Source organism: Ceratotherium simum, chromosome 30, assembly GCF_057802395.1.
Source record: "Ceratotherium simum simum isolate JZ-2026a chromosome 30, ASM5780239v1, whole genome shotgun sequence".
In the NCBI taxonomy this organism is placed as follows: Eukaryota; Metazoa; Chordata; class Mammalia; order Perissodactyla; family Rhinocerotidae; genus Ceratotherium; species Ceratotherium simum.
The window spans coordinates 36,712,374-36,735,559 of NC_141929.1; the positions used below are offsets into that span (position 1 = coordinate 36,712,374).

At 39.9% G+C, this 23,186-nt stretch overlaps 2 protein-coding genes across 5 annotated transcripts in view; one reads left to right on the plus strand and one right to left on the minus strand.

Annotated features, from left to right (window-relative positions):
* Nucleotides 1-6,618, plus strand: part of SIAH1 (siah E3 ubiquitin protein ligase 1) — a 27,946-nt gene extending 21,328 nt beyond the window's left edge. For 2 of the 3 annotated variants that reach the window (XM_087420294.1, XM_087420295.1), the window contains exon 2: nt 4,666-6,618. In XM_087420294.1, the coding sequence (XP_087276420.1) occupies nt 4,668-5,516 (849 nt within the window). In that variant the 5' untranslated portion in view covers nt 4,666-4,667 and the 3' untranslated portion in view covers nt 5,517-6,618. Of the gene's footprint in view, nt 1-10; nt 1,809-4,665 lie in introns of those variants that run through there. The other variant, XM_087420293.1, reaches the window with a different exon arrangement.
* Nucleotides 6,619-9,998: 3,380 nt separating this feature from the next.
* The window catches only part of LONP2 (lon peptidase 2, peroxisomal), a 107,402-nt gene continuing 94,214 nt past the window's right edge, over nt 9,999-23,186 (minus strand). The window contains exons 13-16 of one of the 2 annotated variants that reach the window (XM_087420292.1): nt 19,393-19,600; nt 18,777-18,967; nt 18,501-18,562; nt 17,835-17,910 (exon numbers count right to left, since the gene is read on the minus strand). In XM_087420292.1, the coding sequence (XP_087276418.1) occupies nt 17,850-17,910; nt 18,501-18,562; nt 18,777-18,967; nt 19,393-19,600 (522 nt within the window). In that variant the 3' untranslated portion in view covers nt 17,835-17,849. Of the gene's footprint in view, nt 15,642-17,834; nt 17,911-18,500; nt 18,563-18,776; nt 18,968-19,392; nt 19,601-23,186 lie in introns of those variants that run through there. The other variant, XM_087420291.1, reaches the window with a different exon arrangement.

Genomic DNA, 23,186 nt, shown 5'->3' on the forward strand with positions numbered 1-23,186 from the left:
GTAAGTTGAGAGGTTTGTCCATAGATTAATGATTTTCAGACCGTGCTGTAAGTCTCTGTGCTGACCCTTTGAAAGTCTGGGAAAAAATGAAATATTTTTTTGCTTGAGGAATCAGTTATCCCCCCTTGTTTTATGCATTTGGCTTCTGTCTTAATTCTCTTTGGAAAGAATTTCTCTGCCTAAAACATTTGAAGTCTCCTGCGCTAGAAACCAGAGGCACATCTAGAACGAATATGTATTAGAAAATAAAAACGTAGGTGATAGTAGTTTGTATTTGTCAATGGACAGACTGTATCTGTTTTCAATTATATTTCTATTCCTAATGATACTTTGTGTAGCCTAATATTAAGATGAGGTCAAGGTGATTGAACAAACTATTAATAGGGTGGGGATGTGATTAGAGTTAAAATTTGATACTGAAAGTGGGTAATCTACAATTTCCTGCACTGGGCTCACTCCCCACACCAGCTCTTGCTGCGTTTAAAGGCTGCCCTAAGCATGATGTCATGACAAGTTAAACCTCTGAATGCACTAGCTGAGGTGATGCAAATCTGAGACCCAGGATTTGATTGGGGCAAGGGTATTGCTTGTTTAAAAACAAAACAAGCTGCTCTATTTAATGAGGCCATTTAAGATGGCTTTCCCAGAGAGGGAAGAGAATATAATCTCAATTTGGAGGTTAAAGTAGGAGTTTAATATGGTTATGTGTGTTTACTTCTCTCACTGCAAAGTCTTTTCGGAGAGAAGGGGAGTTTAAAATATGGTGCCCACGGGTAGAAATGGAGAAGTGAGTTAGAATTGAGGAAATACAGTAGTTGACGCCCAGTAAATAGTTACTGAATGGAGTGGGGAGAATGCTTTTACTCTATAAAAAGTTAAGAGTTCGCACGGTTTATCAGCAGGGTATAGTGCAGAGAAGAGCGCTTGTGTGGCCACATGTTTCCTATAGACTCTCTGTAGCTCTTGGGTTGAAACCGTACGCAATTGCCGATATCCGACTATTTCGGCCTTCAAAAATGGCATGTTTCGTCCTAAATGTATGCTGGTGGAAATGCTGAGGCGTGCACAATGTCGCTGGGGTAGGGGTTTTGCCCCGCTGGGTGGGAGTCGCACGCGGTGGGGCCCGGGTGCTGCGCTGGGCCGGTGGGGTGGAGCTTGCTGGCCCCTGAGCCCCGCCCCGCGCCGGGCGGGCGGCAGTGCCTTGGGCGCCGCAGTGAGGCCGGCTGGCGCTCCCTGTTGGAGCAGGCCTTCCCAGTTGCTACCCGGCCCCAGCTCCCGCTCCAAACGGGCCTCCTGGCAGGCCGGACCCTGCAGTAGCTCCAGAGCCGCCTCGGAGAGCGCGCCTCCTCCCCCCGCCGCCGCACACTCTGTAGCCGCGTCCTTCACCAGAGCTGGCCGGAGCCTAGCTGATGAATCTGGGGAAGACAGACTTCCGAGACAGACGGAGGTTTAGGGCCCAGCAGAGGATAGCTCAGCGATGGCTCCCATTTTTGGAGACGCAGGCAAATTTGAGCTCCCGGGAAGGTGTGGTCGACTCCTCTGTCTCTGCCTCCGTAGCCCGTGCTTCTGCAGAGTGAATGGAGTGTCTGGAGCAGGGCCCTGACCGTCGCTTCTTGGCAGCGGAATGCTTAGGAAGGTGTCCAGGAAGGGCCTCTGTTACAGATTGTCTTTGCTTCTGGGGCAGCGGCTATGAGTTGCCCCACTTCCAATGACCGGGAAGTCCGGGAAGTCTGCCTTACCTTTTCTGTACTCCTGGAGGGGCATCTTGCTCACTTGTTTACCAGCAGCTGGGACAAGGAAGAGAAAAGGTATTGACATTAAGAGACTGGTTGGGGGCCCGCCCGGTGGCGCAAGCGGTTCAGTGCGCGGCCTGCCCGGTGGCGCAAGGGGTTCAGCGCGCGCGCTCCGCTGCCGAGGCCCGGAGTGCACCGGGTCGGATCCCGCACCGAGGCACTGCTTGGCAGGCCATGCTGTGGTGGCGTCCCATAAGGAAGCTGGGCGCGGATGTTAGCCCAGGGCCAGTCTTCCTCAGCAAACAAAGAGGAGGATTGGCAGATGTTAGCACAGGGCTGATCTTCCTCAGAAAAAAAAAAAAAAGAGAGAGAGAGACTGGTTGCTTAAACTGTGAAACGGGACAAAGTTGTTGTAAGCCAGGGGAATCTGACTGGATCAGGGAATGGCTGCAGCATAATTGAGCTCACAGTGACGTTTCTTTTGATCTGCTGTACTTTTCTCAGTTTAAATCAAATTTCACGTTATGTCATGACTTCTGCAGGGTTGTCCAAAGACACTTGAGTCCTTGGTTCCTACTGCACGGCTGCTGTGTGGTTGGGATTCTTTTTCTGTTTGAAGATGGAGCTAGGTTCCCACCTCTGGAGCTTTGGGAGGTTTTAGCAGCTGCTCTCTTAGAATACCTCCATTCACAAGAAATATTGGCTACATGTCACTTGTTTTCACACTTTGAATAGGAATTTAAATTGTGCTTTCTAGAATGTTTGGAAAAATAAGAAAGATACATTGTAACATGATCCTGAACTATTGATGATAAACATGTAACTGTTTTGCTAGGTCAAGAAATTAAACAGTGTTTTTCTTGCTTAGTAAGTTACATTATGTTGATTTGATTACAAACTGAGTTTACTGCCCCTCCATGTGATTAGCTGTTTCGGTTTAGTGATTTGAAAGGCATTGGTGGCTTAGACTGTTTTGTGCTCAAGGAGCCACTTTCCATTTATTATGTTTGCTCACTTCAGTGAGCAGCATAAAATGGACCATGAAATAGGCATACAGCATACATACAGGGCGTTTGGGCAATGCTGACCCATTGTTTTACAAGTGACCTAAAATGATGGATCATCATATGCACAAAGAATCTCAGGGGGAAGCTGGATTACAAGAGAGTACCTTTATAGTCTCTTTGTTGGGCTCTAGGACACCTGTGGTGTACAGGGCTTCGATGATGGGAACTGATTCGATGATGGGAACTGATTCGTGTGCTCCATGTGATGAGCTACATTATGGTGGAATTCTGCTGTACTTTTGTTTCCCTTTGAACTTTAGAGAGAGTGGAATTTATCTTTTTTTTCTCTTTGCATCCTCAACCCCCATTTAAGGTGTGTATCCTTGAGTAATCTAGAACTCAGATTGTATTTACATGGTCACATTGGTAACCAGCATTGTTTTTTGAAAGTTAAATTCTTTGAAACAGAATAACAATTATAATTGAGAAAACATTAAATTTGAGGCATTAAATTTTAATTTTGTGGAAATATGGCTTATATAGTTACTGGGAGTACACTCCTGGACATCGACTGCTCTTTTGTCACCCCCAAGATAAACAGTGGCCTGCCGTATCCCAGCAAAGGTAGATTCCTGGGAAAAGGTGCTTGTGTCATCTTTCCTTCAGTCTGACAAGTTAGTTACATTGTTGATCATTCCTTCCAGATGACATTTCTCTCTTAAATAATAATGTTTATTACTGTGCTGATGAACGCTCCAGCAACATTGGTGAACTCTAGGGTACAAGGAATTCTTTACCTGTTGACTCTTTCCCTGAGCCCCAATGTTGTGAGTGTGTGTCTGGTGCTTTTATATTTATTCTTTTTTTTTCCTTCTTGAGGAAGATTTGCCCTGAGCTAGCGTCTGTTGCCAATCTTCCTCTTATTTTGCTTGAGGAAGATTGTTGCTGAGCTATCATCCTTGCCCATTTTCCTCTATTTTGTATATGGGACGCGACCACAGCATGGCTTGACGAGCAGTGTGTAGATTCAGGCCTGGGATCGGAACCTGCGAACCCCGGCTGCTGAAGTGGAGTGCGTGAACTTAACCACTATGCCACAGGGCTGGCCCCTGTCTTCCTTATTTTACCTTCTTTTCCTTGCTTTCCTTCTCCTTTGCAAATTGTATCTGATTTATATTAATGGAATGGAAGTAGACTAGAATGATTTACTTTCTCTAAGTACCAGACTAAAAACTTTGAGGATGGCCCTCCATTTCTCTTGTCCCTCTTTTGAGGGAGGTACTGAGCAGTAGGAAACAAGATTAATACCCAGCTAATGTTAAGGAGCTAGAGGATGAAGATGGAGGATGGCAGCAGGCCCTTCCCCTTGCGATGCCCTCCATTCCCCAAATATGCATCTAGAGCAGATAACTGTTCAGCATTAAGAGGAATTAATCAAAGTCAACTCCCTGGGGATCCTTTGGATCACTTATAAGGCCCTGTAGCTTTCAACAGCTGACACAGAATGGGAAAGAAATAGACCAAGTAGGGAAATTGAACACAGGGAGGAGAAAGTCCAATCAAAACTGACTTGATTGAACTTAAGCTTAGTTGTTTCTGGTCCAGTTTCTCTTTCAGCATTTATTCCATGTAGTCCATCCAGGGACAATTTTTAACATTTTTTTAAGAAAGGGAATTCTAAATGTGTTCTGGAACATTTTGAAAAGAGATTTTATCCAGTGTACAACTCCTAATAATCAAAATGTATATTTTATGTCATTTATATGTTTTTTAACCTATTTATTTTCCTTTATTCTTTTGCTCACAGTAAATTTTGCATGGAGCTTCAGTATTTCTGGCATGTAAACATTATTTATAAAATAAGTTATAGTTGTAATTATTTTTCTCCTGCCTCCTTTTATTTTTATTCATGTTTTTTATTACAGAAATGAGCCGTCAGACTGCAACAGCATTACCTACTGGAACCTCAAAGTGTACACCATCACAAAGGGTGCCTGCCCTGACGGGCACAACTGCGTCCAACAATGACTTGGCGAGTCTTTTTGAGTGTCCGGTGTGCTTTGACTATGTGTTACCACCCATTCTTCAATGTCAGAGTGGCCATCTCGTTTGTAGCAACTGTCGCCCAAAGCTCACATGTTGTCCAACTTGCCGGGGCCCATTGGGATCCATTCGCAACTTGGCTATGGAGAAGGTGGCCAATTCAGTACTTTTCCCTTGTAAATATGCCTCTTCTGGATGTGAAATAACTCTGCCACACACAGAAAAAGCAGACCACGAGGAGCTCTGTGAGTTTAGGCCTTATTCCTGTCCGTGCCCTGGTGCTTCCTGTAAATGGCAAGGCTCTTTGGATGCTGTGATGCCCCACCTGATGCATCAGCATAAATCCATTACAACCCTGCAGGGAGAGGATATAGTTTTCCTTGCTACAGACATTAATCTTCCTGGTGCTGTTGACTGGGTGATGATGCAGTCCTGTTTTGGCTTTCACTTCATGTTAGTCTTGGAGAAACAGGAAAAATACGATGGTCACCAGCAGTTCTTTGCAATTGTACAGCTGATAGGAACACGCAAACAAGCTGAAAATTTTGCTTATCGACTTGAGCTAAATGGTCATAGGCGGCGATTGACTTGGGAAGCAACTCCTCGATCTATTCATGAGGGAATTGCAACAGCCATTATGAATAGTGACTGCCTAGTCTTTGATACCAGCATTGCACAGCTTTTTGCAGAAAATGGCAATTTAGGCATCAATGTAACTATTTCCATGTGTTGAAATGGCAATCAAACATTTTCTGGCCAGTGTTTAAAACCGTTGCATTCAATTTCGCAGAGAATAAGGCACCCATCTGCCTGCCAACCTGAACCTGTCGGTAGGTGGAGGCTAGACACATGAAGGTAAATAAAAGGAAAGGCTGTTAAATACAGGAAGCAGTTGCATGTAGTAACACTAATATATTTAAAAATGTCAACAGTAAACCACTGAAAAAATATATATATATATATACACCCAAGATGGGCATCTTTTGTATTAAGAAAGGAAGCCTTGTAAAATAATTCTGAATTTGTGTTCATTGTAGGTCGAGTGTACTGTTGAAAAATATTGGGGTTTTTGTTTTTTGTGTGTGCGCGCGAGTTTGCGTGTGTGCGTGTGCGTATTTGTTTTTTTTTCCTTTAACTGACAAGCCATGTTGAGTGGTCTTGGACCACTGCTTTTCCCCTTCGTCAGTCAATACATAGTGCTGCTGTGTGTGTATATTTTTTTTGTGTGTATTTGCTAATTTTTATTAATTCTAGTTTTTCATTAAATAAATTTGACTTTCTTTTCTGTAATTCAGGTTCTTCCTCACTTTTTTTTGTACCTTTTTAAAATTAGTGTCTTTTTGATATGTATAATTGTTTATGGTAAAGCTTATACATATGTGTTTGATACATATTTTCTTTTCCCTCATTAATCAGTTCATTAGAAATATTTTAAATTCAGCTATTTTGTGAAGATATGAGTTCCAGAAAGGAAAGGTAACATCAGAAGAATTATCAAAAGCTATTCAAAGCAGCTATCAGATGGTCTCTCTTTTTTTTCCCCCCATTTGAGTCATACTTTCAAACTTATTCTTTGAAAGGTTAGGGAATACTGATTTTTTTTTAAATACTGGAAAAAAAATCAGGCTCTCTTTTTCTTTTTTTCCCAAATATAGTGGACAAATTACATGTTTAAAATTTGTTCTTCTATTTATTGGTTTTGCAAAAGAAGGCATCATCTTACACAGTATTTGTAATTAAAAGCAAATCATTTGTTTAAAAAAAAGGCAGTTTGCAAAAAAAATGTTTTTGGTCTTTTATAATTCTCATTAAAAGAAGATCTGGCAAATTAAAAACTCTTATGTGTCTGCTTTAGCTCTAAGTTTGATTAAAATCCAAAGTTATTTTCCTGTTGAGTTCTGTACTTTATAGCCAAAAGCAATGTGTGCTATATTTTGAATTGTGGTAGATAAAGTTTTATTCTCAAGTACAGCAAAAGAATGGGTATATGGTCTCTTTTTGGACTACAGAGTCTTTTTTTTCCTTCCCTCTTACATTTTGATTCTCACAACTCTGGTGAGGGACTGATTAAAATGCTGATCACTTTTTCTCCCCTTAAAAAAACACAAAACAGTAAAAATAAGTTACTATTTTATAGTTTAGTGGTTATGAGCCTGGGCTCTGTAGCTAGACTTCGAAGGACCTACATGGCAATCCTAGCCCCACCCCACCTGTCAGCTGTGTGACCTCGGGTCCCGGTTTCCTAGTATTCTGATAGCTACCTCAGAGGGTTAAATGGGATACAAGTAAGTTGCCTAGAACAGTGCTTTGCACATAATAAGCACCAAGCAGATGTGAGCTGCGATGATTTTGCCTTTAGCACCATATACTTAACTGTTAGTTATTCTGAGGCAACTGTTGTTAGTTATTCTGAGGCACCTGGCAAGATTCTGAAATTGCCTTCTGAATGCCCAAAGATCATTTTATTTTGTGTGGTTTTCATGGGTTTCCTAAAAATGTAGAAAGTCAGTTAAAATTAATTTGGATTTTCACCTTATCCCATCACCAATTTTGGATAACAGAATTTACATCTGTTAACCATTTTCAGGAAAGAAGACTGTGTAGTCTCTTCTCTAGATAAGCGTTATTTTTTGAATTGGTTGTAACGTGCTTGTGTAGCAGTCTTTGTGGTGAAACGGAACAGGTCAACCACAAATGTATATCCAGGTCTATTCCTGTTAACGTGTGTTTAGAAAAGCAGTTTTCCCCCTCAATTAATATGTGGAATATTTTTTGCGGAGTATATTGTGTTTTTACGATATTTTTAAATGTTTCTTTGATTATAAAAGTAACGTGTGCTCAGTAGATAGACTTTTATTCTTCTAGTCCTTTATATTTACACGTGCTTACAAAAGTTTATTTTGAGATCATGTAATTCTGTAACTGCCTCACACCTCCACACATAACATGATCATCTAAGCATTTCACCACTTTAATAGTCTTAGAAAAGCACCATTTTGGGTAACTTTTGTGAGGACTGACTATAATTTTAGCCAGTTTCCTGATGTTGGATATCTGCTTTTTCCAATTTGTTCAGGTAAGTTTTTTTGGCTATTTATAAATAACCTGTGAACATTTCTGTATGTTTTCTGATTATATTCTTGGGATTCTTTTTTATTTTTTAAGGTCTTGATACTTTTCTGGAGAGGCTTCAGTGGACACTTATGGTAGCAGTGAGGATTTTCCATTTCATTGTAACCTCATGTTTTGCTAATTTATGCAAATTAAGATAGTCAATTTTGTGAGTTTGACAGCTAATAAGGTTGACATTTTGATATTTGTTAACTATATTTCTTTTAAGTCGTCTTCAGTATTCTTGGCCTACAGGGATAATGAGATCTATAGCCATATTTCTTTTTTTTTTTTGAAAGGAAACCTTTAATATTTTTTTATTTTTTATTTATTTTTTCCCCCAAAGCCCCAGTAGATAGTTGTATGTCATAGTTGCACATCCTTCTAGTTGCTGTATGTGGGACGCGGCCTCAGCATGGCCGGAGAAGTGGTGCGTCGGTGTGCGCCCGGGATCCAAACCCAGGCCGCCAGCAGCAGAGCACACGCACTTAACCGCTAAGCCTATAGCCATATTTCTTGGTCTGTCTGATTTGATTCATGAGGTCTCTGGTTCTTAAATCATCTGTATTATAATCAATATTCTACTTTTTCCAGTTAACGCCCCTGCCCTTCTTTGAGTGTCTTGCTGTTTTCTCTTGGGACTCTATAGGGTGGAGGGTAGGTGGTGCTCTTGAACTTTATTCTTTTGCTTTTGTATTCTTAAACTTGAATTTATCCTGTTTAATTGAATCACGAGCCAATTTAGTGTGTTAATGATCATTGGAGAACAATTTTTTTCTTTTGCTTTGAGTGATTTTTATTATGTATGACTTTTTTTTTTAAGGCCCACATTTCTGCAAACTTTAAACTTAAGTCAGTGGCTATAGATATTTTGGCTCACCACAACTCTCAGTGCTCACCCCCTCTTCCCTCCCTCCCAGAGCTCAAGAGCTCTTTATATCCAGGAACATCTGCGATGATTCTACTAACAGTGGAATTTTATTTCATTCTGTTTCCTGAGAGAAAGAATTGGTAAGTAACCCATATTAAAAAAACACTGGATCAAACTAAACATATCTGGGAGCCAGTCTGACTGCTGCATTAGAATTTTGAGTTAAGAGCAGAACATAATAGGGTGAATTGAGTGTATGACCTACCAACTAGTACTGTAGTCATTTCTGTAGGTTATACAAGAAAAGGTACAGATGGAGACAGTGTTATGGAAACCTATAGATGGAATGCACTGCTAGAATCTTTGTCATTCCCCTCCCCGCCTCCCCACTGTGCCTGTTCCAAACACAAAGGATTATTTGGTTGTTTACTGCTTATGATCTTAAGCTAGTTAGATCCTTTACCAAAAGAAATTCACATTTATCTAAAAACAGCATCATCCTCCAAATTAGTTTAATACTTATCAAGCACCTACTAATACATGGTGAACAGTGTGGGCTGCAGGTTCTAACTGCCTGGGTTTGAATTCGGACCCTATACCCACTAACTTTTGCTCTGCTTAGTTCCTCTGTAAAAGGGTGTAACGGTGTATACCTCATAATGGGAATGAGGATGGCTAAGTGTGCTACAAAGTGCTCATCCATATGCCTGGCATTATGTTCCCACTGTTGGGGAATCAGATGTTTTCCCTAACCTCATTCAGCTTTAAGAATTTTCTTGGATAAAGAAATTTTAGGGGCTGGCCCGGTGGCGCAAGCGGTTAAGTGCTCACGCTCCACTGCGGCGGCCCGGGGTTTGCTGGTTCCGATCCCAGGCGTGCACCAACGCACTGCTTGGCAAGCCATGCTGTGGCGGCGTCCCATATAAAGTGGAGGAAGATGGGCACACATGTTAGCCCAGGGCCAATCTTCCTCAGCAAAGAGAAAAAAAAAAAAAAGGATTGGCAGATGTTAGCACAGGGCTATCTCACAAAAAAAAAAAAATATTATTACAGATATAATTTTCTTAGGCCTTTCTAAATTCTGAAAAGCATAAACAATGGTATGAAAGAATACTTGGTTTTATCAAGTCACACTTTGACAAGCTTGCACTGACATGATGTTAAGATCAAGGATTTAGCCTAATGAGTTTCAGTTCCTGCTGCCTAGAAATGCACTGATAATAAGAGCTGAACTTATTTAAAAATTTAATATGAAAGATTTTTTATTAGGTCCAAAAATGTTAACAGAGTCTTTAGATCATTGAAAAGTACAAACCATACCTAATATGTTCCAAATAAGTGAATTTTCATAGCAAATAAATCTTTTCCTAGAATTAAAAAGAAACCTTGATACAGCTGTTTTAAAACATTTCAATGGCTGTTCATGAGATTGCCTATTGTGTCTATTCAGATTCTTTTACTATTTCCTTCCTGTTTTGGTGCTTTTTAAAATTTTTTTAGTAACTGATTTTCATTGCAGCATCCACTAAATGTTAGTAAAACAAAACAAAAGTGCATAGCATTGGATCATAAGTCATCAAATTGGGTAATGACTATACTTTTGTAGTCTTGATTTTTCAAGCTGCTGGATAAAATTTTCATGAGGATGGACGCTCAAACACAACTCATTTTTGCCACAATAATGTGCGCTTGAACTTGTTACTTCATTAAAAAACAAAACTTCTTGATGTTTACATCTAATAATCCCAGTTAAAATAAACTTTAGATTTGGAAAGAGAATTGGCAAAATTAACATTGTAGCTTAGTGCCAAGTTCCTTAATTATAGGAAGGTTTACCATTTCAATTGTTCCTAAAAGGAAAATACGAAGGCAGCCCACTGTAACCCTCAGCAGTTGATTACCTCACATGGTTGACTTTGGTAAGGTTTAAATGTGGACCAGTCACTTAGTACAGGGAGCTCCTGGTGGTAGACGACACTAGTCACCGTGTCCAGAAGATGAGAACATGATGTAATCTATGCAGAAATAGAAGTATAATGATGTACACCTGAAATTTATACAATGTTATAAACCAATGTTACTGCAATAAAAAATTAAAAAAAAAAAGAATCCTCTGCATGTCAAGCAGCCACTACTACTCAGCCATGGCACTGGAAATGAAACCCATTTATATCCCCACTCTTCTTATGAGGAGGACCTGTGCTATGACCAGAATGCAAATCTTGATTGATTGATGTCAAAGGAGGAAAAGGAAGAAGGAAATCTTTGTTTCACTTAGCACATGCACTTATTGCCCCCCTCTTATTTAAAAAAAATTCAGGTATGTTTAGTATCCTTTAAATACCACTCATATAATCAGGAGACTTTAACTATGGTCACAGATTTATAAACTGATGTTAAATATTTTAGGATCAATCACTTTGAATTTTTCACTGTATTTGCAAATAGGCCATCAGAAGCACGCAAGATCTCTGCCTCTGACATGGTTCTTGCTAAGGTTCAAACAGAAGGGACAAGTGGAAAACGTGTGCGCCTCAAGCACACAGTCTAGAATTTCTTGATTACAAAGGAAGGCACTTAATGCTTATAGTTTTGATACTTTAAGAGTTTTAAAAGCCTATACATAACAAGCGTGTAGAGTACTGGTTAATACACAGATCCCAAGGCCTCACCTCTAGGCCTACTGAATTGGAATCGTTATCAGCATTTTCAATAAAAAACCCAGTTGATTGTGATATAAGGGGTCTTTGGGTAACACTTGAAAAAACAATGCTAGAAAAAGATAGTCAACATCACTAGTAAGGAAATGCAAATCAAAACCAAGAGGTGCTACTTCACACCCATTAGGATGGCTATTAAAAAAGAAAATAAGTGCTGGCAAGGATATGGAGAAATCGGAACCTTTGTGTATTGCTGGTGGGAATGTCAACTGGTGCGGGCATGGTGGAAAAGTTTGGTGGTTCCTCAAAAAGGTAAGCATAGAATCATGATCCGGCAGTTCAACTCTTGAGTATATACCCAAAAGAACTAAAGAGCTTGGGACTTGCACTCATGTTCATGGCAGTAACTATTCACAATAGCCAAGAGGTGGGAACAACCCAAATGTCCATCAACAGATGAATGGATAACATGTGGCCTGTGCACACAGTGGACTATTAGTCATAAATGGAATTGAGACATGCTACAACATGGACGAACACTGACAACATGCTAAGTGAAATATGCCAGACACAAAAGGACAAATACTACATGATTCTACTTAGGTAAGGTACTTAGAATCAGCAAATTCATAGAAACAAAGTAAAATAGTGGTTATCAGGGTCTGGAGAAATACAGGAATGGGGAATGACTGTTCAGTGGGTACAAGAGTTTTAGTTTAAGATGATGAAAAAGTTTTGGATATAGATGGTGGTGATGGTTGCACAACACTGTGAATGTAATTAATGATAAATTTTGTTCTTTTGCCATGCCACAATAAAAAAAGTGAATAAAAGCTTAGACTTCAAAAACCATGCTAGAGAAATGAAGGTCATACGGTTAAATGTCATACACATCAAGGTTTTCTCAAGCTCCTTTCAAAAGGAAAGGCGTGCTTAAAGCCAGAGGGCACAGAAGATGCCCTGCTGCTGCTTAGAGACAAGTGCAAAGCTGCATGTTCAGGACTCCTGAATACAGGTAACTCCCACTTTTTAAAGTGTGCTTGTTGCCATTGCTAGATTGCACAAGGCAGAGTAATTTGGGTGTGGATTAGCTCCCTCTGCTTGCTGAAAATGAATTAACATCATAGTTGCTTTCTTTTCCTCCCCTAAAGATGACTGAACAGAAATGACAAAATTATAATAGTGCTAAGATGGTCAATGCAATGTTCTCAGATGTCCTTACGTGCACTCTCTCCCACCAGCCATAACGAGCCCCAGATCTGGACTTGTCTTCCCAGAACACATTCAGATTTTACTAGCAGGTCTGAGCACAGTATGTGGGTAACTTGCAGACCCCATTCTCATCCAAGAAATTCCAAAGTATCTTTACATATCTGTTGATATATTTTGTAATACAAGATTCCGAAGTCCATCACTGGCTGGAATAATAATTAGAAATTGTTCAATGTTATTTTACATTGCATTCTAACTTAATCTTCACAATAACACTGACTTAGGTACTATTATTTGCATTTTACAGGTAAGGAAACCTAAGATGCAGAAAGTTCAGCTAGCTAGTAAGTAGAAGAGCCTTACTTCCTAGTTATCCATACCATGGACTGAGTCACAGGAGAAGACAGGCATGGAGTCTATGAGATCTGGGAATTGGCACAGGCAAACAAGGAATAGAAGGGGAGGTGGCATGAGTCAGTATACCAATTGGAGGATCACCTCAGGATGGATGGCTGCCTCCCTCCGGGGCCTGGACTTTTTTTGTAAGATGACAGGCATTCACAGCCGGTGTGTTTCTGTGATGTGTGCTAACACATGACATTCTGCCCAATATAAACTATCATGTTCTGAGTGCTACTTCCCTCAGCATAAGAAGGGACCTATATTGGCATGTGTAGACCTCATCATTGAGTTCACTTCACTCGAACACTTTATTTCCACTATTAAGTCAGCTATATTTCATTTTTGCCCAGTTCCCCTTCTAATGATTGCTTTCAGGAGCCAATAAAGTCTGCAGGTGAATCTGCTAAGGTAATGGTCTATACCAATGGTTGTTTTATTTATTTATTTATTTATTTATTATTGAGGTAACATTGGTTTATAACATTATCTGTTTCAGGTGTACATCATTTTACTTCGATTTCTGTGTAGATTACATCATGTTCACCACCCAAAGACTAATTACGCTCCATCACCACACACGTGTCTAATCACTCCTTTCACCCTTCCTCCCCACTTCCCCTTTGGTAACCACCAATCCAGTCTGTCTCTATGTGATTGTTTTTATCTTCTGAGTGAGATCATACGGTATTTGACCTTCTCTTTATTTCGCTTAGCATAATACCCTCAAGGTCCATCCATCTTGTCACAAATGGCTGGATTTCATTGTTTCTTATGGCTGAGTAGTATTCCATTGTGTATATATACCACATCTTCTTTATCCATTCTTCCCTTGACGGGCACCTAGGTTGCTTCCAAGTCTTGGCTATTGTAAATAATGCTGCAATGAACATAGAGGTGCATGTATCTTTATGCACTCATGTTGTCATGTTTTTTGGATAAGTACCCAGCAGTGGAATAGCTGGATTGTATGGTAGTTCTATTTTTTTGTGTGTGTGTGTGAGGAAGATCAGCCCTGAGCTAACATCCGAGCAGATCTTCCTCCATTTTACATGGGACGCCGCCACCGCATGGCCTGACAAGTGGTGCGTCGGTGCGCACCCAGGATCCGAACCTGGGCCGCCAGCAGCAGAGTGCGTGCACTTAACCGCTACGCCACGGGGCTGGCCCCAGTTCTATTCTTAATTTTATGAGGAATCTACATAACTGTTTTTCATAGTGGCTGCACCAGTTTGCACTCCCACCAGCTGTGTATGAGTTCCCTTTTCTCCACATCCTCTCCAAAACTTATTTCTTGTCTTGTTAATTATAGCCATTCTGACAGGTGTGAGGTGCTATCTCACTGTAGTTTTGATTTGCATTTCCCTAATAATTAGTGATGTTGAACATCTTTTCATGTGCCTGTTGGCCATCTGTATATCTTTGGAGACCTGTCTGTTCAGGTCTTTTGCCCTTTTTTTTTTAGTGAGGAAGATTAGTCCTGAGCTAACATCCGTTGCCAATCCTCCTCTTTTTGCTGAGAAGATTGGCCCTGGGCTAACATCTGTGCCGATCTTCCTCTACTTTATATGTGGGACGCCTGCCACAGCATGGCTCAACAAGTGGTGCACAGATCCACACCCAGGGTCCGAACCTGCGAACCCTGGGCCGCCAAAGTGGAGTGTGCAAACTTCACCACTATGCCACCAGGCCAGCCCCTTGCCCACTTTTAAATTGTGTTGTTAGTTTTGTTGTTGTTGAGATGTATGAGTTCTTTATATATTTTGGAGATTAACCCCTTATCAGATATAGTTTGCAAATACCTTCTAATTGTTAGGTTGTCTTTCCATTTTGTTGATGGTTTCCTTTGCTGTGCAGAAGGTTTTTAGTTTGATGTAGTCCCATTTGTTTATTTTTTTGTATTGTTTCCCTTGCCTGGTCAGACATGGTGCTTGAAAATATGGTGCTAAGACCAATGTCGAAGAGCGTACTGCCTTTGTTTTCTTCTAGAAGTTTTATGGTTTCAGGTCTTACATTCAAGTCTTTAATCTATTTTGATATACCAATGGTTCTTGATGTTGACTATGCATCAGAATCACCTGTGGGGCTTATTAAAGCAGATTTCTGGGCCCACCCCCAGATTTGATTCAGAAGGTCTGCTGGTGGGTCTTGAGAATTTACATTTCTAACAAGTTCTCAGGTAATACAGGTATTTTTATCAATTTACTAAATTAACATTTGTGTAATAAACACTAGCCACCACTTGAGTGAGGTTTGTTACTCTCATGATTATGTTCACAAATTAGGGACATTTTGATTACCCCTACCAGTGTGGATAAAATCAACCTTGTCAGTACCTTTTGGCACATCATAATTTAAAAATCAGAAAAAGTGAGATTTGGGCCTACAATTTGCTATTTAAGAGACCAGGTCCGGTCTTGACAGTAAAGCCACCATCAAAAGCTGCATTAAGAACTTCATCCAGGCAGCTTGCTGTGACAAAACTTAAATCCTGTCGTACATTGCCTGGGATTTCTTCAAGGTCTTTTTCGTTCCTCTGAGGAATAATGATCCGCTTCAGTCCTGCTCTGTGTGCTGCCAGCACTTTGTCTTTGATTCCACCTACCTATAAGAGAGAAGAACATTACCAAGGATTATGATCACCCTCAGGCTCTGAAAGAAACCCTGACCCACCTTTCTTTCACTGCTATTTTAAAACATTCAAATCATCTTCCATTTTGTTATAGCATGAGCTAGAAAAGCCACTAAAAAGGTTAATAAATAGTTTTGTGGTTTTTTTTTTTTTTTTGGTGAGGAAGATTGGCCCTGAGCTAACATCCATTGCCCATCTTCCTCTTTTCACTTGAGGAAGATTGTCTGAGCTAACATCCCTGCCAATCTTCCTCTATTTTGTATGTGGGTCACTACTACAGCATAGTAAATTCTTTACATTTTGATTAGTGTTGCATTAAATCCTTTTAAGGGGGTAAAATTCTAAATTTTTGATAGGTATGAGCATTTGTTCTGTCCATGATTCCTTTTTATATTGTCAAGGTTAACATTTTTATTCCATTCTGTAATCACAACAATCTTCTGTATAGGTTGATTCTGAAAAAGCATTACATTATTTTGACCATAAATACCATTCTTACAGAGCTTAGCTGTGTGCCAGGATTATTTCCTTCTGTACAGGTTTAAAGCCATGACCTCGGTGCCACTTGATGAAGAAAACATATCCCAAAATGATCTAGGCTCTTGTGGTGGTTTTAAAATATGTCCACAATGGTCCCTTCAAAAGGCAGAGTCTAATTCCCCTCCCCTTGAACTGGGCTGGGCTTAGTGACTCATAAGAAATTGTGGTGGAAGTGATGCTATATGACTTCCAAGGTTAAAATGAGAGCTTCTGCCTGGATCTGTCTTTCTTGGATCTCTTGTCCCAGAGGTAGCCAGCTGCTGTGTTTGAGGTCACTCAAGCAGCCTAAGGAGAAGTGCTAAGGTGAGGAATGGGGGCCTCCTGCCAACCAGGACCAATCTGCCAGTCACGTGAGTGAACCATGCTGGAAGCAGATCCCCCAGCCCCAGTTAACATTCCAATGAACTGTGACCTGGCTGGTATCCTGACTGTACAACAAGAGACCTTGAGCCAGAAGAGCCCAGCTAAGGCTCTCCTGAATTCCTGACCCACAGAAACTATAATAATAATGAAAAATATTATTGTTTTGGGGTGGTGTGTTATGCAGCAATAGATAAAAATACAGCTCTCAATCACACCATCTAGAACTTGCAATCATTGGAGACAGCCCTCTTGGAGCCCTCCAACCACCTGCTGCATCAAGACTGGCTGCTCTCTAGGCCTTCCTGCCAGCTGTCATCCTATCCCACTGTCATCCTCGCAAGGGTTTTTCTTGATGCTGCTAAAGTACACTTTCAAAGTACCTTCTTCAGAAAGGGTGTAAGATCGACATTTAGTACATGCAAGAATCAGTTTACTTTGCTTTCACACTTGATTGACAGTAAGGCTGTGTATTCTAGACTAGATTTAAAATATTTTAGCTCAGAGTTTTGAAGGTTACGGTGTCACTGATGGGAAAGATTTTTCCTTGGTGATACGCAGTTAGGTGGATGAAATCTTTTTCCTTTCATTCTGAAGATAATCTTAAATTCTAGGAAATGTTCCATTATTTCTTTGACAATTTGTTCTATTCCATTTTCTGTTTGCCAGAACTCCTGTTAGTTAGATGTTGGATCTACCAGATTGCTGTTTTCTATTATTGTTTTTCTGAATAGTTCTTTGACCAATTCTAAAAGCACAGTTTTAAATCCAAGAGCTTTGTCTTATCCTCTGTTCTTGAATTATGTTTTCTCTAGCCTTAGCCTTTCTCTTAAATGCTACTGCTTTTCTTCATGTCTCATGTGATGGTTTAAAACTGAAGGCTTACTCAAAGCTGCTGTGGCTCTCTCTGTTGGGGGTGGGGCAGCCTTTACCTGGTGCTTATTTGCTCTGAGAGCAGGGGACCAAAAGTGGAAGAGCCATTTGTTTTATGGAGATTTCAACGAATCCCCTATTGTTTTTGTTTCCCATCTCCTTCCTGTTCTCTTGGTTGGTGCCTTCTGGCTCTGAGCCAGTGCTTTTCCTGGATTCCTGCGGGGAAGACTGTCTCTACCTCTAATTCTGTTTCATCAGTCAGGACACTTCTATCTTCCAGAAGTTGGCTGAACTATCAGCTGATGACTTCCCACACATTTTTGAGTGTTAGAATGTATTCCCTTTACTCCTTGCTTAGTCTACTATTTTGAACTAGGAAACTGAAGAGTTTGTCTGTAAAGCACTTGCTCATTTCCTTTTAGTAGCACAGCTAGTATTAACCACTACTCTTACTTGAAATGCACAGCTCCTGTGTAAAGGGAAGAAAAGAGATCAGCCATTCCTTTTGAGTATAGATCTACAAATACAATAAATAGGGTCTAGAATATGACTTTCTGGTTGAATTAAGTTTAAAAAATTGGGGAACTGAGAGCGTTTTCAGTAATCTTAATCGGTGGCTCTATGATCTACTTTTACCATTACCTCATAAAATAAAGGCCTTCTCATAATAAAGAACATTCCCTTTTTTTCCCCTTCAATTTGCTATGAACCTGCCAAAGTTTTGTCGTGGACTGGTACTGATAACTAATGACTTACAACCCTAAATGATCTCTCAAGTTCTATACATTTTATCAGTGTTTTCACAAGTAGTTCAGGATATGGACTGGAGTCCCAAAGCCCCATACGTATAGAACTTTTCAAAATTTAATTAAACATGGTTAGTCTTTATTACAGTTTCCATTTTACACTACTTATTTTTTATAAATCTATCAACTACAGTAATCTAAGTTATCTATAGGACTATAGGAGGTCTTACAGGAACTTAAAAAGATAATTGGGCTTAAAGTTTAAAAATAGCTACTATCACAATTTAACTAGAAGAAAGCCTTAAATCTTCACCTGAACAACTGATATTTCTGATGACCAGACTGATACTTTTTTTCCCTCAGCATGTCTTCTTTCTTCATAGAAGGGAAAACATGGGAAAAACTGTCAGTTTTTCTTTTATTTGATCAAAATTTAAAAATATGAATTAGTTACAGGTGTAAAAATTTAATATGTGTTTAAAATAAAGTATTCATAGGAAGAAGGCAAACCACTATTAATTTAAATTTAAAAATATTAATTAAAATTTAAAAACTTAAAAACCACATAAATAGGTTTCTTCATACTTACTGGAAGAACAAGACCTCTCAGTGTAATTTCTCCAGTCATGGCTACATCTGAACGGACCAGCCGCCCACTAAAAAGTGAGGCGAGACAGGTTACTATGGTAACTCCAGCAGATGGTCCATCTTTTGTGACAGCTCCAGCTGGGAAGTGCAGATGGATGTCTGTGTTGTCAAGAAGATCAAAACTTCCAGAAGCTTTAAAAAGGAAAAAAGGATTTTAATGTAGAAAAAATAAGCCTGTTTTCTTTTTCTCCTAAAAAAGAAAATCAAAGGGATTAAAAAAATGAATGTTTTAGGTAAATGAATCCTTCAAAATATTAATGGACAGTACAATTAGAGTGGGGGTCTGAAAGAAGAGTTTCATTCTATTCCAAGTAGGGTTAAAAACAAAACAAACCCTTGGAATTAGCTTCTTGTTAAGGCATTAGGCAGACAGTCATAAAATGGGAACTAGAATTTTGACAGGGATTCCAAATCAAAAGTTTGTACCTGACTGAAGGTATAACTGATAATTTAAAGCTCATCTTAATCTTTGTCACAGAATTGTGAGATGCCTCCTGGATCACGATCCAAAGGCTCTTTGCTCACAGCTGTATCCCAACCGTGGCTAGGTCACTCACCATTAGTCAGATGGTATTTCTTGGCATTGCTGCGGAGCCAGCTAATAGCGAGATGGGCAGACTCCTTCATGACATCCCCTAGCTGGCCAGTCAGAGTTAACTGACCTTCGCCATCCATTCGACTTGCCTCCACGAACATGATTTCCCCACCTAAGGGAGTCCAAGCCAAACCTACTGCCACTCCTGGTTGACTCAAACGCTCAGACACCTTGAGAGAAGGAAGGAAAATGACTAATTAGGTCCACAAGAGCCAAAGTATTTTCAGGCTGATTAACCTAATCACAATATGCTGCAAGAGTCTGCTTCTTCCACGGAGAGCTTCAGTGTAAGCTACACTTCCAAGTACTTATTACCTCATGTGATTTGGAATCACACTTACCACTTACTATACTATGCGGCTTTCTGCTAGAACAAAAACTAAACTTCCTCTTCGGCAGGAATTTTACCTTAAAAGATTCGTGAATAACTCTGATTCTTAAGAGCCACATCTAGTTACACATGCCCCAATTATCAAGGAACAAACCCAACTGTTTTATCTATTCAAATATTTTTATTAGGCTGCACATTTATAAATACTCCAGAACCTAACTTCATTTTAAGTAATCATGAATTTGGTTCAGAAAGTAGAAACCCTCTCTTTAACATACATTTAAGGGCCGGCCCCGTGGCTTAGCGGTTAAGTGCACGTGCTCCACTACTGGCGGCCCGGGTTCGGATCCCGGGCGCACACCGACGCACCGCTTCTCCGGCCATGCTAAGGCCGTGTCCCACATACAGCAACTAGAAGGATGTGCAGCTATGACACACAACTATCTACTGGGGCCTTGGGGGAAAATAAATAAATAAAAATTAAAAAAACAAAACAAAACATACATTTAAGAAGTGATAGCTCCAGAGGCCAAGTGTGAAAGTCTATATTAAAACCTCTTGCTCTTACTTCTCTGCCACTTATTTGTACTTTCTCTGTTACTGCTGCAGAGACAGTATAAAATACTTCATGATGTCCTCAAGATGCTGTCCTGTGTGCTTGAAGACCCACTGTGCTGCCTCAATGCCATTTTAAACTGAACGCGCCACTCACCTGAGATTACGAGCCAAAGTGATGAGCCAAACAGGTTAACACATTACGTCCAAGTTATGAAAACATAAAAAGTAACAGTTGAAAAACAGTCACGTTAACTTTTATTACACCGTTCGAACCTCCAAATTTCTTATCTTATGGAAGTTGTCTGTGTCAGAGGAAGTGAGCACAATATGTCAACCCAGCACTAATCCAGATATGAGATTTTTCCACCGAGAGGTAACTTTCTCATTAAGGAGCAGCAGATTTCTGAGTTTCTGCTTAAAGGGCTGGGTTGCTGATGCTTATTCCTTTCCCAAGAGGCTTAGATGGTGAAAATCCTGATTTTAAAACTTACTCCAAAATCATGTGTGACATCCATTGAAGCTATTGGGCACTTAATTTAGTAGTAAACATAAAAGCCCATTTTAAAAGTTGGTTTTATAATTAAAAAATTTAATTCTAATTAACTTCATATGATAAGTTAGAGACTTGAAGGCCACATCGCAGCGTCAGTTGAGCTGACACCATGCATCACAGATTTTACTTCCCTCAGCTTTGGCACGTGCCCTGTTCCATATTTACTGAGGAGAAAGACACAAAAGATCAATATGCAAAAGATCAGCACTATTTAAAGAAAACACAGAAACAACTATTTATAAAGTGTTCACAAGGATTGTTTTTTCTAATATAAAACCAATTCTCTATACCTTAACAACATCTAGTTTGGGTGGGAATGTGCCAAGGGTTCCTGTTTTCCTACATGGCTCTTTCCTAGGGCTGAGTGAACTAATCCTAAAGAATTATCCTGAATATACTGAATCATGTGTTAATTTAACAGAAAAAGCCATTTGGCACAATTTTGTTACCTATAACAAGAACAATTCCTTTTTTACAGCTAAATCCTCAAAATTCATTTGTCAGAATAATACCAAAAACGTCCCCAAAGGATCAGGAGTAAGATTCTTGTTGATCACTATGTTGCTTCAAGAAACCAAGCCAGTCTTCCAACACTCTCCATATGCTTGAGTGTCTTAGTACTCTGGGTAGAAGTAACTGGTACACCGTTCAATGAAAGGATAGGGTGGTAGATAAGTATATACAGCCAAACCAAAATCATCCAGGCTCACAACCACTTTATTCTAACTTGATGGTTCTAATATTAACCTGAAGATGGAACTAATGACAGATGTGTGTAATGTAACAAAAACATACAGAGGTGGGGGAAGTTAAGGGCATGAGTTACCATCACACCTAGAATCTCTGCAATCAAGGCTAAAAGTAGTTATTTAAGAAGTAAAGAATCTTTAATTCTCAGACTTAGAGTCATATTCTTCAAGGACATGTGTTCTGAAATCGTAACAACCAAGCATTCAGCTTCTATGGTCTTTTTCCCTCAGAAATGATGAGAGTGCAAGTAAATGTGAATTTAAAGGATAAGCTACATGCTCCTTTCTTGCTCTTGAATGTAGCCATCTTAACCCCTTTATACAGAGCAGTCTGTATCTTACAACATTCCTTAATAAGTGATTCAACACAATAATTTCAAAACTATATTTATCTACCAGTACTTTTTTTATCAGCTTCTACTTCCATTACTGGTTTGTGGAATCATCAGTTATATCAGCCAAGATAGAGCTTAGAATGTTTTTCCTACTAAGTGTCAAAGTGGAGCATGAGTATCTCAAGTTCATTTTTGTCGTTCAATTTCCCACTGGTATACCCTTGGCCTTCAGTTTCCTTATCTGTTAACTAGATCTTGTTCAAAGAAATGGTCAATTTCTTCTGTAGTAATTCCATCAACCATGTAAATATACAGATTGAGGCAGTATTTAAAATATTTAATGAAAAACCTAATTAATAATAGAATATATCTTACAAAGTATGGTTGCATTCTTAACACTTCAATGACAGCAGTTTCAAGGAGCATTTGAGTATCTAATCATTGCCAATTTCACACTGTTCTTCCCTCTTGATTAACTACAAATAGTGATATTTGATTGAAATAGTAAACCAAATAGTACAAATCTTTGTGATCCTTCCAAGCCTAGACCAACACTTACAGTTTTACTGCCTTGTTCTTTACTAGTGCAGCCCCATCAGAGAGTCAGGAGTTGCACAATCATTCAACACTGCTTTACCAAGCATGCTGCGCCAGGCTCCATCACAGACAACAGGGATATAAAAGTGAATACTTCTTAGAACTGACAGAGTACTTAAGGACATCAGATAAAGGGGCAATTATATTCCAGTACAGGGAGGACAACAACAGTATCTACCAAGTGCTTTTATCTGCAGAGAGCCCTGAAGAGGCAAGGGTCCCTGTCTGGGGAGCTGGGACAGGTGTCGTAGTCTTAAAATATGAGTAGGGGTGTGTAGGGCAGAGAAGGGCCAGGAAGTCATCATAAGAGAGGCCAGCAGGTGCCAAGGACGGGAGATATGAATAATATCGTGGGCCACCTTCTCTCCAGGGATAAGCACAGTACCATGCCAGATGCAAACCTGAGCTGTCAGATGGCTGTGCGATGTGTGCAGGTTCATTCTGCAGTGACGTTTACACCATAAATTGGTTTCTTTTATAGCTCATCTAGCACTTTTTATGCTCCTGCCAGGGTTGTTACCACAGTAGCTAGTCACCTGTCAACTTCTTTAAAGTCTTTGTACTAAGATCCTCAGCCTTAAATTCATGAATATTTGAATTTTCTAGTTGTAAATTTATTTCAGTAGTGTGTAG